The sequence below is a fragment of the Condylura cristata genome, unplaced genomic scaffold (assembly GCF_000260355.1).
Source record: "Condylura cristata isolate star-nosed mole 26May11 unplaced genomic scaffold, ConCri1.0 scaffold00004, whole genome shotgun sequence".
Taxonomy (NCBI): Eukaryota; Metazoa; Chordata; class Mammalia; order Eulipotyphla; family Talpidae; genus Condylura; species Condylura cristata.
This window is the reverse complement of record NW_004567105.1, coordinates 296489-297261: the sequence shown is the minus strand read 5'-3', so window position 1 is coordinate 297261 and position 773 is coordinate 296489. Positions and strand designations below refer to the sequence as shown.

Below are 773 nucleotides of genomic sequence, written 5' to 3'. Positions count from 1 at the left end.
CCCAGGTGAGGGGCCAGACCCAGGTGAGGAGCACAGACTCAGGTGAGGAGCTCAGACCCAGGTGAGGGGCCAGCCCCAGGTGAGGGGCCAGACCCAGGTGAGGAGAACAGCCCCCGGGTGAGGAGCACAGCCCCCGGGTGAGGAGCACAGCCCCAGGTGAGGAGCGCAGATCCCAGGTGAGGAGCTCAGACCCAGGTGAGGGGCCAGCCCCAGGTGAGGAGCCAGCCCCCAGGTAAGGAGTTCAACCTCCAGGAGAACAACCCGGCTCATCGCACATGGGCACCCACGTGAGAGCGCTGCGGCCAGCGCCCCCTCGGGGTCCCGGCGCCCCGCCCCGAGAGCCCGGGTCGTGCCCTCGCCCGCCCATCTCCGGGGCCCGGGCCGCGGCAGCCGGCGCTGACCTCTCCAGCCCGAGCGCCGTTCTTCGCAAAGAGAAGCTGCTTTCAACGGAAGTGGGGGCGGAAGCAGAACGGAGGCGAACAGAGGCGAGCACCTGCCCGAACCTAACATGGCCACTAAAGCCCCAGCTGCCGTCGCGGCCAGGCGCACGCCCTGCCCCGAGTAAAGATGGCCGCCCGGGCGGCGCGCACGAGACTTGGCTGAGCTCGCGAGAAGCGGCGGCGGGGGCGGGGCTAGCCGAGGGCCGGTGCGGTTCATCCCGCCCGCGTCCCCGCCCCTCCCGGCGGGACGCTGACCCGGGGCGCTGCTATTGGTGGCTTCTCGTGGCGAGCCCGGATTGGGCCACATGGGGACGGGGCGGGGCGCGCCGGCCA

The 773-nt window shown here is 72.2% G+C and overlaps 2 protein-coding genes across 2 annotated transcripts in view; one reads left to right on the top strand and one right to left on the bottom strand.

The window, feature by feature from the left end:
- The window catches only part of ALG12 (ALG12, alpha-1,6-mannosyltransferase), a 5339-nt gene extending 4854 nt beyond the window's left edge, over positions 1–485 (bottom strand). Inside the window, exon 1 of the mRNA XM_012735087.1 lies at positions 402–485. The gene's annotated coding sequence lies outside the window, so the exon portion shown is untranslated. The remainder of the gene's footprint in view (positions 1–401) is intronic.
- Positions 486–508: 23 nt separating this feature from the next.
- The window catches only part of PIM3 (Pim-3 proto-oncogene, serine/threonine kinase), a 17199-nt gene continuing 16934 nt past the window's right edge, over positions 509–773 (top strand). Inside the window, exon 1 of the mRNA XM_012735086.1 lies at positions 509–545. Coding sequence (XP_012590540.1) covers positions 509–545 — 37 coding nt within the window. The remainder of the gene's footprint in view (positions 546–773) is intronic.